The sequence below is a fragment of the Rana temporaria genome, chromosome 3, assembly GCF_905171775.1.
Source record: "Rana temporaria chromosome 3, aRanTem1.1, whole genome shotgun sequence".
In the NCBI taxonomy this organism is placed as follows: Eukaryota; Metazoa; Chordata; class Amphibia; order Anura; family Ranidae; genus Rana; species Rana temporaria.
In genome coordinates this window covers 31433856-31449608 of record NC_053491.1, presented here as the reverse complement: position 1 = coordinate 31449608, position 15753 = coordinate 31433856, and the positions used below count along the sequence as shown (strand labels likewise).

The following is a 15753-nucleotide window of genomic DNA, read 5'->3' as shown; positions in this document are numbered from 1 at the left end:
CAGCATTCCCCCTCCCCACACTGCCCTACCTTAATCACACAAGCCGGAAAGCACGCATGGCAGGTCCAGGCAAAGGGTGGGACTTTTCAAGTTAAAGGCGGTTGATTGTTGGTGGTACCGCCCCACTGTCTAGCAACCAATCGCCTGCTTTGTAACTTGAAATATCCCGCCCTTTGTCCGGACCTGCAGGGCTTCCAGGCTTGTGTGAAAAAGGTGTGCGGGGAGGGGGAGTGATGCGATGATGTAGGAGAGACCTGCCGCTCTGTAACGAGCGATCGCGTGTGCCCGGCGGCGATCGCGCCCGCCAGGCACGGGAGTCAGGGGTGAGCGCCTCTAGTGGCCTGCGAGAGAGCCGACGTAGAGCTACGGGCTCTCGCGCAGGAGAGCCAACCTGCCGCCGTAGGATGACGGAGGCAGGTCGGCAAGTAGTTAAAGGGGTTTTAAACCCTCGTTTTTTTTGCATTTAGGTGAAAAATCTGTCATGCAGCAGCCCCCCCCCCCCCCAGCTTTACTTGCCTGAACCCATTATTTCTCGCCCCGGGGATGAGCACACCAGCTCTAGCTGGTGTTCTCGTGTCCTGATTGGATAGATTGATAGCAGTGCAGCCATTGGCTCCTGCTGCTGTCAATCAAATCCAATGATGTGGGCAGTAGGGGGGCAGGGCCGAGTCCTGTTGTCTGTGTCAATAGATGCAGCAGGTCACGGTAGCGTGCCCACAAGGGTGCCCCGAAAGGAGAACGCTTCTCCGGGCACTCAGGAAGAGGAGGAGCCATGAGTGCGGCTGAGGGTTCCCAGAAGATCGGAATCGGGGCCACTCTGTGCAAAACCAACTGCACAGAGGAGGTAAGTATAACATGTTTGTTATTTAAAAAAAAAAAAAAAAACGTGGGTTTAGTAACCCATTAAACAAAAAAACAAAAACTTGAGCTGGACAGACTGAGCTTCATTGAAAGGCTGATTTTATGATGCTGTTTTGACATATCTCCAGTGCATCTGGCTTTGCTATCAAATAGAAATGGTGCCAAGGGTAGGCACCTCATACTGTGGGCACTGGCTTATTTCATCTTTGGAGTTTAAAACTGCATTTAATCCATCACAAATATCACATCATTATATGTAAGTGTTAAAAGCGAGCACTGTTGAAGTTCTTGAAATAACTTTTTTTATTATTTTTTTTTCCATCTGTCAGCTCTAGATACCATCATGTCCGTCAGTGTTCATGAAAATAGGAAATCCCGGACCAGTACTGGGTCTATGAATATTTCCTTATATCACAAGCTTACTCATCCAGACTGCGTCCTGAGCCATCTTAATGTCATGCGGAAACAGCAGCTTTTCACCGATGTCACTCTTTGGGCAGGAGACCGCTCTTTTCCATGCCATCGTGTAGTGTTGGCAGCCTGCAGCCAGTACTTTGAGGCCATGTTTAGTAATGGATTGAGGGAAACCCTTGATAACACTGTGAACTTCCATGACAGTCTACACCCTGAAGTTTTGGAACTTCTGCTCGACTTTGCTTATTCATCTAAAATCATCATTAATGAAGAGAATGCAGAGTCTCTACTGGAGGCAGGAGATATGCTTCAGTTTCATGATGTCCGAGATGCAGCAGCCGAATTCTTGGAAAAAAATCTCCATACCTCGAATTGCCTGGGAATGCTGATGCTCTCTGACGCTCATCAGTGCCGACGATTGTATGAACTGTCCTTGCGAATGTGTTTGGCAAATTTCGAAACGCTGCACACAACAGAAGAATTTATTAACCTGTCAAAAGACCTTTTGCTTGACTTGGTATCTAGTGATGAACTTGAAATTGAAGATGAGCAAGTCGTTTTTAATGTTGTGTTAGAATGGGTTAAGTATGACCTGGACAAAAGAAAAGACTGTTTTCCCGAAATGCTAAAGAACATTAGGTTGGCTTTGCTTTCTTCAGAATCTCTGAAGGAGGCCATTGCCTGTGAGAATTTGGTGATGGCCGACGAGAGAAGTAAAAGAATTATGGAGGAGGCTGTTCATTGCAAGAGAAAAATCCTGCAGAATGACGGAATAGTGACTAGCCTTTGTGCGAAACCTAGGCAAGCCGGACACACTCTGCTCATTCTGGGTGGACAGACTTTTATGTGCGATAAAATTTATCAGGTTGACCACAAAGCTAAAGAAATTATTCCAAAAGCTGACCTACCGAGTCCAAGAAAAGAATTCAGTGCTTGTGCCATAGGTAGTAAGGTCTATGTCACTGGTGGAAGGGGTTCTGAAAACGGAGTGTCTAAAGACGTTTGGGTGTATGACACGGTCCACGAGGAATGGGCCAAGGCTGCGCCCATGCTCATAGCAAGGTTTGGGCACGGTTCCGCAGAGTTGCAAAATTGTCTCTACGTTGTTGGAGGACATACGGCAGTTGCTGGCATTTTTCCAGCATCGCCTTCAGTTTCTTTAAAGCAAGTTGAGAGATACGACCCTCTGTCAAATAAATGGACGATGGTGGCACCACTGAGAGACGGTGTAAGCAATGCGGCTGTGGTCAGTGCAAAGCTGAAACTCTTTGTCTTTGGAGGTACAAGTATACATAGAGATCGCGTCTCCAAAGTGCAATGTTACGATCCTTTTGAAAACCGTTGGCATATTAAAGCAGAATGTCCACAACCATGGCGCTATACTGCCGCTGCTGTATTGGGCAGCCAGATCTTTATCATGGGTGGGGACACTGAATTTACAGCAGCCTCCGCGTATCGCTTTGACTGTGAAACAAATCAGTGGACTAGAATTGGAGATATGACATCCAAAAGGATGTCTTGTCACGCATTAGCATCAGGAAATAAACTTTATGTGGTTGGAGGATACTTTGGGACTCAAAGGTGTAAAACACTAGATTGTTACGATCCGATCTCAGACTCTTGGAATAGTATCACCACTGTGCCTTACTCTCTTATACCTACTGCCTTTGTGAGCACTTGGAAGCACTTGCCAGCATGAGCAGGTCGACTACATAAAGGATCACTTCTTATGTCTCAAAGGTAAACCTAAGATGAAATGACACGTGATATTCATTTTAAATGGGGTACAAGTAATTGGCCAGTAAGCCAGAAACATTCATAATCTCTATGTAAAGGAATTAAAGCGGAGGTTCTGTGGCCGATTGTTTTTTTTCTTTTTTCTGTGCATTCAATGTGGGTTATCATCACAAGCTAGTACTCACTTGTTTGGCGAATAAAACCATTCCCCGTCCATTTTCGTTTAAAAGATTAACTTTTAAAAATCGATCTAGGGATTTTCCATTTTGCTTGTGGGCATTGTGAAGCCCACAAGCACTGACTTCCTGGAAGTGGTGAATACACGCCTCCCGGCATTCACCGCTCCTTCTCGCGCAGCGCCGTCAACACTTCCTGGTTGCCATCACAACGGGCGGTGTCATAGACAGTATACGCCCCGTTGTGATGGCATTCAAAACTCTGAGGCCTCGTACACACCACCCAACATGTCTGATGAAAACGGTCCGCGGACCGTTTTCATCGGACATGTCCGCTGGGATCATTTGGTCTGATGTGTGTACACACCATCAGACCAAATTCCCCGCGGACAGAATACGCGGTGATGACGCCGCGAGGTGCGCGCACCAGGAAGTTCAATGCTTCCACGCATGCGTCAAATCACTTCGACGCATGCGTGGGATTTCGGGCCAGCGGACATGTCCGATGAGTCGTACAGACCATCGGACATGTCCGACGGACAGGCTTCAAGCGCACAAGTTTCTTAGCATGCGAAGAAACTTTTGTCCGCTGGAAACCTGTCCGCTAGGCCGGGAAACTGTCCGGTCGGCCCTACACACGGCCGAACATGTCCGGAAACTGGTCCGACGGACCAGTTTCAGCGGACATGTTCGGTCGTGTGTACAAGGCCTCACAGCTCAGAACGGGGACAGAGCATCATGGCGATTACAGCTACGCCGCCGTCAGGTGACTAGCTCCCAGTACGCACTGCGGTTAGCTCCAAGAGAACACTGCGGCGCTGGGGAGACGCCTACTCCCGCAGGAGTGGGATTCATGAAAATCACAATTACAAAGGTACTTGCATATAAAAAAAAAAAAAGGCAGATTTTATATCCTACATGTCCACTGATGCGGTGGAGACAGTGTTGTGTTTTGGTTGAACCTCCGCTTTAAAGAAGAACTTCAGGATTGTAAAAGCTCTGATTGATGGGCCAAATATTGATGTGGCCATAGGTGGGTACATAGTTCCCCCAGCAACAGTATTTTTAAAAATTTAGAAGGCAGAGTATTTTCTTAACCATAAAAGCTACTGCCAAAGACCCCTCTGATCCTAATTTCATTTTCTTCACCTTAAAGGAGTTGTAAAGGCAGAAGGTTTTTTATCTTAATGCACTCTTTGCATTAAGCTAAAATCCTTCTGTGTGCAGCAGTCCCGTGCTGCTGACGCTCGTGCTCTGCTGCTGACGGTGCTGGACTCCAGGACAGGTAAGTGTCCTAATATTTAATGTCAGCAGCTGCAGTATTTGTAGCTGCTGGCTTTTAATATTTTTTTTTCGTCGGAGATGCGCTTTAACCACTCGCCAACCACCCTATAACAGCCGGATCACATATATATATATATTCATGACACTTCTCTACCAGGTATCGGGCGCGGCATGAGCCGCGTCTCGCTCCCGCTGTGATTTTACACAGCAGAAGCTGATCAGTTGGTCCGGCAGACCCGATGCCTGCCGGCCCCCACTGATTGGTACACAGGCATTGTGACAAAGAAGTCTAATTGTGTGAAACGTGTAACCTGCTCCCCCTGTTTGTATCATTCCAGTGCTGTTTTTATATTTTGGAAATAAACCACATTGCATTGTATAGGAGTACGGCCATCCTTCATTTACTCTACATATGCTTCTGCTGCGGTGACAGGGCATGCACCCCATGCATGCCATGCACAGAAGCAAACGTACACGAAAACGGTGTTCAAACCACACAAGTGAGGTATCACCGCGATTGTTAGAGCGAGAGCAATAATTCTAGCCCTAGACCTCCTATGTAGCTCAAAAGATGCAACCTATAGAATTTTTTAAACGTCGCCTATGGAGATTTTTAAGGGTAAAAGTTTGACGCCATTCCATGAGCGGGCGCAATTTTGAAGCGTGACATGTTGGGTACCATTTTACTTGGCGTAACATTAACAATTTATTAAAAAATTGGGCTAACTTTACTGTTGTTTAATACAAAAAAGTACATTTTTTTCCCCAAAAAGTGCGCCTTTAAGACTACTGCACAAATACGGTGTGACAAAAAGTATTGCAATGACTGCCATTTTATTCCCTAGGGTGTTAGAAAAAAATATATATAATGTTTGGGGGTTTTAAGTAATTTTCTAGCAAAAAAAAAAACATTTTTAATCTTGTAAACGCCAAATCTGAAAAAAATGCCTTGGTCAGGAAGCTGACATGGTTAACCCTGATGATCCGCATGACAGAAGAAGGTCAAAACAGGCAGTCCATGTGTTTCTCTTATGACAGGTGCTCTTTGAAGGTGGTGAAGTCCAGTTCATAGAAAAGCTGAAAGGCTCAAGCCCCATACACACTATCAGTTTTCCTGATGGTTTTCTCTTCAGGTTTACCAAAACCATCTAATATGAAAGTCAAACCTTAAGCATTTCAATTTGAATGCAATCAGGCAGGTCCTTGTACTACATGGTTTTGGTAAACCTGAAGAGAAAACCAGCAGGAAAACTGATAGTGTGTATGGGGCTTGAGGGACTCAAATGAGTTTCCCTTTCAGAGTTTTTTCCTCCAGTAGAATATCACAGCCAGATCACTGCTAATATAATTGAGAGGCAGTCTACTGGTCTGTGGACTGATTGTTCCGTGTCGTATTCTTTTTCATCAGTTGAAAATATGGAATTAGAAGAGCAGAGATATCAATCACAAAGTCTCGGAGCGGTTTGTGGTTTTCATCATTATGGAGGACGTCTGCCAAAAAGGCTGGAGGAAAGCAAACTGATTATTTGAAGGGAGACGATCTTACCATTCCCCCAATTAATTGCAATGGAAATTAGGCGTACTCGTATGATGTGTAGGAGAAGTGAAAGGCTTAGCTGAGACAGCACTCTGCATGATTTTTCCCTCTCTATAAAGTAAATGCTCGGTGTAATTTGTGGGCCGCCGTTGGCTTCTACTCGGTCATATTCAGCGCTCTGACGTTTTTAAAGCTGCTATACCCATAATCAACTAGCTACCCCATGACTGCAATAATCCTTTTATAAAGAATGCCAGCTTTTGAAAATCGGGCTTCTAAAATCCAAGAACGCTCTGCAATCTCTTTAAAAAAAAAAGAAAAAGAATGCGCTGTACAGTTAGTTTAGCACTGAGGATTGTTGAAATGTCTTTGTAGTTTTATTACTCCCCAGGGATGCGGATCATGGAGACATTATCCTGTTAATCTTACATAAGCTATGAATTTTTGAGTAATATGAAGTCTCGCATTCAGAAAGGGGCTCTCTGCTTTTATTCCATTAGGAATAAAAATTACAAGAAATAAGGAACGCAATGCTTGACTGCAGCTATTTCATGATACTCCAAGACTAGAACTAACCACGCTGTAATCGGCCAAGAAATGGGCCTGTGGTCAGTGATGAAGGAATAGATGTTGTCCAGGACCCTTTTAAAGTGAACCGTACCGTACTCCATATTTTAAAAGTAAACTTCCTGCCTAAGTGCAGACACACACAGAGGCAGATCCTCGTACAATTTCATGGGCGCAGCGTATGCGAGATACGCTATGCTGCTGTAACTTACTTTTTTAATCTTTGAATCCACAAAGAGTTTGCGCCGTAAGTTACGGAGGCGTAGTGTATCTCTCGCGGCGTAACGGCGCGTAATTCAAATCGGCGAGTAGGGGGCGCGTTTCATTTAAATGAAGCGCGTCCCCGCGCCGAACAAACTGCGCATGCGCCGTCCCTAAATTTCCCGCCTTGCATTGCGCTAAATGACGTCGCAAGGACGTCATTGTTTTGACGTGGACGTAAGTTACGTCCAGCCCCATTCACGGACAACTTGCGCAAACAAAATAAAATATTTTCAAATTCGACGCGGGAACGACGGCCATACTTAACATTGCGTACGCCACCAAATAGCAGCTTTAACTATACGCCGAAAAAAGCCGAACGGAAACGACGTAAAAGAATGCGACGGCCGCTCGTACGTTCGTGGATCGTCCTTAATAGCTAATTTTCATACTCGACGCGGAATACGACGGGAACGCCACCCAGCGGACGCCGAAGAATTGCATCTAAGATCCGAAGACGTACGCCTGTCGGATCTAACCCAGATGCCGTCGTATCTTGTTTTGAGGATTCAAAACAAAGATACGACGCAGGAAATTTGAAAGTACGCCGGCGTATCACTAGATACGCCGGCGTACTCTCTTTTTGGATCTGCCCCAAAGCCTCTAATGCAGTGGTATATTAAGGTTTTGTGCTGCACTAGGCCCGACTAAACTCGTGCACACCCTAATTTAAATATGTCCCACCCGTTCCTGTCAAGGCCACACCTTTTCCTATTTAAGACCTGCTCTGTCATCTGTGCCTAATCAGTGCTGCCTACCAGTGCCCATCAAGCACAGCCTTGTCAGTGCCCATCAAGCGCAGCCCCATCAGCGCAGCCTCACCAGTGCCTACTGCCCATAAGCGCAGCCTTGTCAGTGGCCAAAAGCGCAGCCTGGTCAGCAGTGCCGATCCTGACCTCCCAGTGGCCCTAAGCAAAATGACATGTCACATCAAAGTTGGGAGGGGGGGTTGGGAGCTGCCAACAGTGACATGTCACATTAAAGATTAAAGTTGAGAAGCGGGGGGAGGGGGTGTTCTGTGCTGTCGGAAATTACATCCATCTTACATTAAAGTGGTCAGCGAGTTGAGAAGCGGGGTGAGGGGCCGAAAATGACTTCTTACCAGACGGGGCCTCTAGTAATTTGGTGGGCCCTCAGTGGCTTGTATAGTGAGCCTATAGGGCGGATCGGCCCTGCTGTCAGTGTCCATCAATACAGCCACACCAGTGTCCATCCATGCAGTCTCACCAGTATCCATCAATGCAGCCACACCAGTATCCATCAATGCAGCCTCACCAGTGCCCATCCAGGCAGCATCATATTGCCCCAATAAGGGTCTACGATTGAATTTTAATCAATGTGAATGTTCTACATAGTAAAGTCAAAATCGCAGCATTAATTAAACATGGGAAATAGAAAAATTATAAATGGTAGATCTGTAGCTAAGCACACATTCCATGTTCAAGCAAGCAGTGATGGAAATCTAAAGCAAAGTGCTATATGCAATAAGTGTCACAATACCCTGTTTTCCTGAAAGTAAGACCTACCCTGAAAATAAGACCTAGCGGTTTTTCCCAGGAGGGCTGAAATATAAGACCTACCCTGAAAATAAGCCCTAGTTGAAAATGATTGCAAAATCCTATAATCCACTCTATTACAGTAGTATATATATTGTACAATGTGGTTGTTTCTGTAATATAAATCCAGGGAAGAGAGCTCCGGCGGGTCACAGAAACGCAAATTGGCGCTTAAACGAACGTATTTGGCACAATTATTTTACAAAAAAAAAACACACATTGTACATTATATAGTTACATAGCTAGTCAGGTTAAAAAAAAAGACAAGTCAATCCAGTTCAACCAAAAAAAAAAAATAGCAATAATAATATCATACAATCCCATATACCCAATTCTATACCCACAGTTGATCCAGATATACTACTGTAATAGAGTGAACCATAGGATTTTTCATGCATTTCAACTCCGTTCACACTGGGGATTCCTGACAGGCAGGGAGGGAGAGGGGGAGAGAAGACAGCACTTTACATGGTAAGACCTACCCTGAAAATAAGCCCTACTGTGTCTTTTGTTGCCAAAATCAATATAAGACCCAGGCTTATTTTCAGGGAAACACGGTAGTTCTCACCAGAGCATTGCTCTGCCCTGCAGGTGGGACTAGTCTAACATTGGGTGAGGCACTGATACCATTTGCTTAGGACAAAAAAAATTCAGTGATGCCTGAACTGTACATTAAACACAGCTGCAGCATTGCACTTGCCCTTGGCATCGCTCTGAGCTCCGGTCACCATAGAGACCCAGGAGAACAACACACTGGCTGCACATTGAGAATTGCTACCATGTTTCCCCAAAAATAAGACCTAGTGCTATTTTCCAGGAGGGCTGCAATTAAAGCCCTACCCCAAAAATAAGCCCTAGTTTAAGATGCTTGTAAAAAACTTATAATCCACTCTTATTACTGTAGTATATAATGTACAATGTGCATGGTTCTGTGATTATAATTGTGGCGAGAGAACTTCGGGGGGTCATAGAAGCGCAGAGTGGCACTATAACGAAGGTATTTGGCACAATTTTACATTATATACTACTTTAATAGAGTGGATTATAGGATTTTACAAGCATTTTAACTTTACAAGCATTTTAACTTTAACTAGGCAGGGAGGAAGAGGAGGAGAGAAGACAGCACATTACATAATAAGACCTACCCTGAAAATAAGCCCTACTTTTGTCTTTTGTTGCCAAAATTAATCTAAGACCCAGGCTTATTTTCAGGGAAACAAGGTATGACTGTTTGAAGTTTCAGGCCCAGGGGTTCCTCTCATTGTCCTCTCTCCTACAACACCGGTGCCGGGTGTTTGGATGCCATGGAGGATAGGCAGAGCATTGGGCTTCACCTTCACCAGTTGCGTGAAGTGCGGCCGGTCTGGCCACTTTATGGAGGTGCCAGTACCTGCCAATTACTCCCCATAACACTGGCGCTACAGCAAGCCACTGAGGACTGTTAGTGTGGGAGGCAGGGCCGGGACTTGGCAGGAGGCTTTTTGTTCATGCCTCCTCCGCAAAGTGCCGCCCTAGGCCTGGGCCAAGAAACAGCGCCGCTCTAATGTTACTCACTCTGATTTAGTTTTAATTTGTTACTGGGGGCCTGAATTTTCTTGATTTGATGGCTAAACTCCACCTTCTGTCCATCCAATGAGAGTGCCTTTAGTGGCCACTGAAGCAATGTGAATGGTAGGTGGCTGGGTTTAACCATAGAGTTAGAGGAAAAACTCAGGACCAGAATATAATTCAAATCAAATCACAGAGGAGCACGGAAAGGTAACAATAGGTATCTTGTGGTCTTAGATCTTGGACAGCAAGCACTTCAAAAGTTTAAGGAGCCCAGGTTCACATTAAACCAAGCTACAATACAGTCATGTAAAAAAGCAATTACTACAAGCAAATGGCAATCACCCGAACCCATAACTAGCTTTTGCAGCAAAGGAACACATGGAAGGGCAACGCACATCAAAAACAAACAAGATTTCCCAGCTCACGTACGGTGCCAGCCTGCAACAAAACCAAATTGGCCCTGTCTAACAGTTCTCGTTAAGGATGAGGGGCCAGATCCACAAAATCGGGCGTATATTTAGGCGGGCGTAGCGCAAACGCCGCCGTAAATCAGAGTGGCTCTTCGGGTATCCACAAAGAACTTGCTCCCATATGCGGGCCGGCGTAATGTAAATCTGCCGGCGTAAGCCTGCGTAATTCAAAGTAGGCTTGGAGTGGGCGTGTTCTATGTTAATCTAGTATGACCCCACGTAATTGACGCTTTTTACGAACGGCGCATGCGCCGTCCGTGGACGTATCCCAGTGCGCATGCGCGAAATCACGTCGCAAATAGTCAATGCTTTCGATGTGAACGTAACTTATGCAAAGCCCTATTCGCGAACGATTTACGCAAATGACGCTGTCCCGACGTCCATACTTAACATTGCGTACGCCTCATAGAGCCAGGGGTAACGTTACGCCGAAAAAAGCCTTACGTAAACTACGTAAAAAAATTGCCCTGGGCGGACGTACGTTTGTGAATCGGCGTATCTAGCTAATTTGCATACTCTACGCGGAAATCAACGGAAGCACCACCTAGCGGCCAGCGTAAATATGCACCTAAGATCCAACGGCGTACTAAGACGTACGTCGTTAGGATCTAGACCACATTCAGGCGTATCTTGTTTTGTGGATACAAAACAGAGATACGACGGCGCATCGAAGAACTTACGCGGCGTATCAATAGATACGCCGACGTAACTCTTTGTGGATCTGGCCCGAGGGGTTTAGGGGATTTACTACAACTGGAGAGCTCAGAATCTGGTGCAGCTGTGTATGATAGCAAATCAGCTTCTAACTTCAGCTTGCTCAATTAAGCCTTGACAATAAAACCTGAAAGCTGATTGGTTCCTTTGCAGAGCTGCACAAGATTTTTGCATTCTCCAGTTTTAGTAAATCAACACCTTAGGGTCCTTTCACACTAGCGGACCGTTCGTCCGCTCATTACAAGTCTGTTAACGGACTTGTAATGAATCCCTATGGGATTGCGTCCGTTAGCGGATGGAGCATCCGCTAGCGTCCGCGTCAGTCGGGATCCGGTTTTCCGAACGGAAGAAACCCTATTTTTCTTCCGTTCGGCGGAACGGATCGGATGCAGACGGACAGACGGTCCGTCTGCATCCGATCCCCCATAGGGGAGAGCGGAGCAGAGACAGGGCGGTCTCTGCACTGTGTGCGGGGACCGCCCTATCCGCCGACAGCTCAGCGGGGATCCCCGCTGAGCTTTGGCGGACACACGGAGCGGACCCAGAAACGGTCCGCTCCGTGTGAAAGAGCCCTAAGTCTCATACATTTACAAACATACACTATATTACCAGAAGTTTTGGGACACCTGTCTTTCCACGCAGGTGAACTTTAATGGCATCCCAGTCTTGAGGCCACATACACGATATTAAAATCAGAAGTAAAATTTTGTCCGACCGATCTGCCGATTTTCAGATCGTTAGTACGGTGCTTTCGACAGTCTATTTCGTTGTTTCATCAGACAAAAGCTGGCTGTGTGGACTAGAACATTTTTGTCGTACGCTTCGTATGAAAAAATAAATCATAAGAGCAAGACTACGCATGCTCAAACGAAAGAATACATACAAAACAATTAAACACGTTACGTCACTTCTGAAGTTGAATTCTGTCATACGAGAATTTTCTCATGGTGAGTAACATCTTCACTTTCTAAATGAGACTAGCATGCAACAAAAAACGGACGAATGGTCATCTGAAAATCTGATCGTGTGCTTTAGTCCATAGTGTTCAATATTGAGTTGGCCCGACGTTTGCAGCTATAACAGCTTCAACTCTTCTGGGAAGGCCGTCCACAAGGTTTAGGAGGGTGTCTATGGGAATGTTGGACCGTTCTTCCAGAAGCGCATTTGTGAGGTCAGGCACTGATGTGGACAAGTGGCAGGCACTGGCTCGCAGTCTCTGCTCTAATTCATCCCAAAGGTGTTCTATCGGGTTGAAGTCAGGACTTTGTGAAGGCCGGTTAAGTTCCTCCACCCTAAACTCGCTCATCCGTGTCTTTATAGACCTTGCTTTGTGCACTGGTCCAAATTATTTGGTGGAGGGGGATTATGGTGTGGGGTTGTTATTCTGGGGCCCATTAGTTCCAGTCAAGGGAACTCTTAGGGCCCTTTCAGACGTGCGGACTGTATGTCCGCTTTTTCATCCATCCGTTTGCGGATGAAAAAGGGACATACATTGGTGCCTATGTGATTGCGGGTGTCAGCGGATAAACATCAGCGGGTAATCACCCGCCTCCGTCTGCGGATCGGATGAACACACGGACACACGGTCCGTGTTCATCCGATTCCCCCATAGAGGAGAGCGGAGAAAAGACAGGGCGGTCCCTGCATAGTGTGCGGGACCGCCCTGTCAGCCGACGGCGCAGCGGGGATATACGGAGCGATTCTCCCTGAGCTTACGGACACACGGAGGCGGATCATTGCTGATCCGCCCCGTGTGAAAGGGCCCTTAACCACTTAAGCCCCGGACCATATTGCTGCCCAAAGACCCAAGGTGTTTTTACAGTTTGGGACTGCGTCGCTTTAACAGACAATTGCGCGGTCGTGCGACGTGGTTCCCAAACAAAATTGGCGTCCTTTTTTTCCCACAAATAGACCTTTCTTTTGGTGGTATTTGATCACCTCGGCGGTTTTTATTTTTTGCGCTATAAACAAAAATAGAGCGACAATTTTGAAAAAAATGCAATATTTTTTACTTTTTGCTATAATAAATATCCCCCAAAAACATATAGAAAAATTTTTTTTTTCCTCAGTTTAGGCCGATACGTATTCTTGTACCTATTTTTGGTAAAAAAAATCGCAATAAGCGTTTATCGATTGGTTTGCGCAAAATTTATAGCGTTTACAAAATAGGGGATAGTTTTATTGCATTTTTATTATTTTTTTTTTTTTTACTACTAATGGCGGCGATCAGCGATTTTTTTCGTGACTGCGACATTATGGCGGACACTTCGGACAATTTTTACACATTTTGGGGATTTTTGTAATTTTCACAGCAAAAAATGCATTTAAATTGCATTCTTTATTGTGAAAATGACAGTTGCAGTTTGGGAGTTAACCACAGGTGGCGCTGTAGGATTTGGTGTACACTGTGTGTGTGTTTACAACAGTAGGGGGGTGTGGCTGTAGTAATGACGTCATTGATCGTGTCTTCCCTATAAAGGGAATGACGCGATCGATGCGCCGACACAGTGAAGCACGGGGAAGCCATGTTTACATACGGCTCTCCCCGTTCTTCAGCTCCGGGGAGCGATCGCGACGGAGCGGCTATAAACAAATAGCCGCGCCGTCGTCCCGGATCGCTCCCCGAGGGGACCCGACCGCCGCAAGTCGCGGGGGGGGTCCCGATCGGACCCCCCACCCACGTCTAGGCAGGGACGTACAGGTACGCCAATGTGCCTGTACGTGCCATTCTGCCGACGTATATGTACAGGCGGCGGTCGGGAAGGGGTTAAGGTGTCAGCATGCCAAGACATTATGGACAATTTCATGCTCCCAACTTTGTGGTAACAATTTGGGGATGGCCCCTTCCTGTTCCAACATGACTCCGCACCAGTGCACAAAGCAAGGTCCATAAAGACATGGATGAGCTTGACTGGCCTCAACCCGATAGAACACCTTTGGGATGAATTGGAGCAAAGACTGCGAGCCAGGCCTTCTCATTCACATCAATTCCTGACCTCACAAATGTGCTTATGGAAGAATGATCAAACATTCCCATAGACACACTCCTAAACCTTGTGGACAACCTTCCCAGAAGAGTTGAAGCTGTTCTAGCAGCAAAGGGTGGGCCAACTCGATATTAAACCCTGCAGACTAAAATTGGGATGCCATTAAAGTTCATGTGTGTGTAAAGGCAGGTGTCCCAATACTTATGACAATATAGTGTATGCTTTCTCTAACAATACTACAGGAACTAAGACATGGACCCTCATCAGTCAGATACCCCTCAATGCATTAGTTATGAATTGCTCCAGTTTACATGATCAAAGCCCAATCTGTTTCCAGTTTTCCCCACCAATTGCCTGCCATAACTTTTTTGTCTCCTAATTTGTAGCAGCTTTGTGGTCTTTAACAGGCTTTTTCGTACATTTTCTGCTTTTGTAACAATATGGGTTTTGCCCCAGAAGGTCTGGCAGGTCATGAAATAAAATTCACTTCATAACATGTATTTGCTGAGCAGATGTGCTCACAACACTCAGAACACATTAAACTCTGAAGCTTTAAAATGTTGTTGTTTTTTCCTCTTCCTCACAGATGTGTCCGTGGCTCTGAATGCTGCGTTCGACGTCTCAGTTTCAAGATACAGAGCGACCATTGTCATGACTATGAAAAAGCCTGCTGGGGTTTGAGACGATCTTATGTTTCTGCAACTCGAGTGGCAAAATAAGAGCTCCCAGGAACGGCAGATGTGTTGTGTGTATGTTGAACAGCTTTGTGTAGGTCTCCACTGTACCGATAAGTGGAAAGTCACTGCAGATTAAGGAGTCACATTATTTCTGTTGAGTGATTGCAGAGGTCTTTATAACTGCCTAGAAAGGTAATTGCATTAGTCTTAACTGCACATTGAAGGATATGACAGTTAAACGTATATATTCATTTTTGAAGGACGATTCCCCTACTTCTAAAGCTTCCACTTCTCTACGTTTGTGCTTTCCAACCTCCACCCCTTAAAACATTTTAGTGGCTAAGGCACAATAGTAAATTTATAAAACTTGCATATAGTGTTGAAGAATTCCAGACATAGGGGGTTATTTGCTAAAACCAAAAGGTGGAAAATCTAGTGCAGCTTCCAGGTTTTATTGTCAAAGCTTGCTTGAACGAGCTTAACTACTTGCCAACCTGGCTTGTACCGCATATTTACTTAGGCAGGTCGGCTCTATTGTGCAAAATCACATACCTGTACGTCATTTCGTGCAATAGCCACTGGGGGGGCACGGGCCGCCGCAGGCATGATCGCACACTGATTGGACACAGGGGATGCCAATTCACGGGTCCGCCGGCCACCCATGATCAGGGCTGGACTGGGAAAAAAGTTGGCCCACTTTGACATGTCTCTCCCATGGCGGCCGAACAAATCCCGCACCCCCCCCCCCCCAGCCACCCAAGCCCCCTTCACTAGCCACTAGCCATTCTACTTTATTAGAGTAGAACGGCTGGTACTGGTACTCTTATAGGCAGTACCAGTGGGGAAGCTAGACATTATTTCACCCGGAGCAAAGAATCAGTTTGGTGCCCCCCCCTTATGGGACAACATTAGGCAGAAGTGAGAAACCCCCAGGCAATAGCTGTTGAGTCAGCTGTCTGTC

General features: G+C 45.9%; 1 protein-coding gene across 1 annotated transcript; it reads left to right on the top strand.

Moving 5' to 3' along the window:
• Nucleotides 1-1191: 1191 nt before the first annotated feature.
• On the top strand, nucleotides 1192-15421 carry KLHL25 (kelch like family member 25). Its single transcript, XM_040342383.1, has 2 exons — nucleotides 1192-3015; nucleotides 14702-15421. Exon 1 carries the CDS (start codon nucleotides 1205-1207, stop codon nucleotides 2972-2974), a length of 1770 nt encoding a protein of 589 aa, XP_040198317.1. The 5' UTR covers nucleotides 1192-1204; the 3' UTR covers nucleotides 2975-3015; nucleotides 14702-15421.
• Nucleotides 15422-15753: the final 332 nt, after the last annotated feature.

Excerpts from the sequence above, each read along its gene's own strand:
- KLHL25 (XM_040342383.1), top strand. The coding sequence starts at position 1,205 with ATGTCCGTCAGTGTTCATGAAAATAGGAAATCCCGGACCAGTACTGGG.